At 57.9% G+C, this 1,476-nt stretch overlaps 1 protein-coding gene across 1 annotated transcript in view; it reads left to right on the top strand.

The window, feature by feature from the left end:
• Positions 1-69: 69 nt before the first annotated feature.
• The window catches only part of LOC108803607 (ephrin type-B receptor 4-like), a gene marked incomplete at its 5' end in the record, with an annotated part of 10,400 nt that continues 8,993 nt past the window's right edge, over positions 70-1,476 (top strand). The window contains 1 exon segment of the mRNA XM_018575436.1: positions 70-757. Within this exon segment, the coding sequence (XP_018430938.1) occupies positions 70-757 (688 nt within the window).

Raw genomic sequence — 1,476 nt, 5'->3', positions numbered from 1 at the left:
CCCCCCCTCATCGCTCCTCCCCCTCCTCTGGAACATGGTCATCTTATTTCTGCTCTCTCTCTTCCTCAGTGGGATGAGACGTCCGGGCTGGACGAGGAGGAGAAGACGACGGTGCGCACTTATGAGATCTGCAACGCTGACCTCGCCGGTCAGAACAATTGGCTCCGCACCAAGTACATCCAGCGCGGCCCCGCCCACCACGCCTACGCGGAGATCACGTTCACCATGATAGAGTGCGCCTCCTTCTCCCGGGGCGGCCGCTCCTGCAAGGAGACCTTCAATCTCTACTACTACCAAGCCAACTCCGACCTGGCCAACGAGCACTTCCCCCCCTGGATGGAGAACCCCTGGGTCAAGGTGGACACGGTGGCGGCCGACAACCTGTCCAGGCAGAGCCGGCGCGGCAGCGGCAACACGATGCGCTCCAACGTCAAGACTTTGCGCCTGGGCCCATTGAAGTCGGCTGGTTTCTATCTGGCCTTCCAGGACCAGGGGGCGTGCATGGCGCTTCTGGCCGTCCGTGTCTTCTACCGCGTCTGCCCCGCCGTGGTGGCTTCTCTGGCCAGCTTCCCGAAAACCGTCCCGGAGGGGTTGGTGGTGTCGGCGGAGGGCAGCTGTGTGGAAGGAGCGGAGGGGTCGCTTGGGAGGAAGCCGACCATGTACTGCAGAGAGGACGGCGAGTGGGCCAAGCCGGCGACAGGAGAGTGCGTGTGCACCGCCGGGCGGGAAGAGAAGGAAGGGCGCACCAAATGCACAGGTAGGAAACATTCTCGTATGGAACCATTTTTGCCATGCCGGTGGGGAGATTGTTTGTTTGGGGACCGTCCACCTGTATAAGATAAGACAACTCCAGGCCCGTGTACCGGTGGGGGAGTCTGAGGAAGTCCATGTAGTGAAGGCCGGCAGCGTGGCCATGTCATGTGATCACTCACAGCCTGAAGTCATGTGATCACTGAGCCTACGTAGTGAAAGCTGGTAGTGAGATGATGCCATGTGATCACTCAGGGCCAATGTAGTGGACGAAGGCAGAGAGGTTGGGTCATGTGATCGCTCAGAGCCTGAAGTCATGTGATCACTGAGCCAATGTAGTGGAAGAAGGCAGTAGGATAAGGTCATGTGATCACTCAGGACCAATGTAGTGGAAGAAGGTGGCAGGATAAGGTCATGTGATCACTCGGAGCCAATGTAGTAGAAGGCAGCGAGGTTGGGTCATGTGATCACTCTGAGCCAATGTAGTGGAAGAAGGCAGCAGGATAAGGTCATGTGATCACTCGGAGCCAATGGGGTCAAAGCTCTCGGTGTGGTGAAGATGACTTGTGTGACAACCTTGAATATATCGGGGTCAGCGCAGTAGTGGCACACTGGGCACTGTTGTGTTGCAGCGCTGGGGTCCTGTGTTCACTACCCACCAGGGCTCTGCTTGCTCGGCGCTCCATCTTTTTCCCTATTATATACTAGAAGGTGGGGAACCATGCG

The sequence above is a fragment of the Nanorana parkeri genome, unplaced genomic scaffold (genome assembly GCF_000935625.1).
Source record: "Nanorana parkeri isolate BGI_ZX_2015 unplaced genomic scaffold, ASM93562v1 scaffold3923, whole genome shotgun sequence".
Taxonomy (NCBI): Eukaryota; Metazoa; Chordata; class Amphibia; order Anura; family Dicroglossidae; genus Nanorana; species Nanorana parkeri.
The sequence above is the reverse complement of the archived record's forward strand: the minus strand, read 5'-3'. Positions and strand labels throughout refer to the sequence as shown.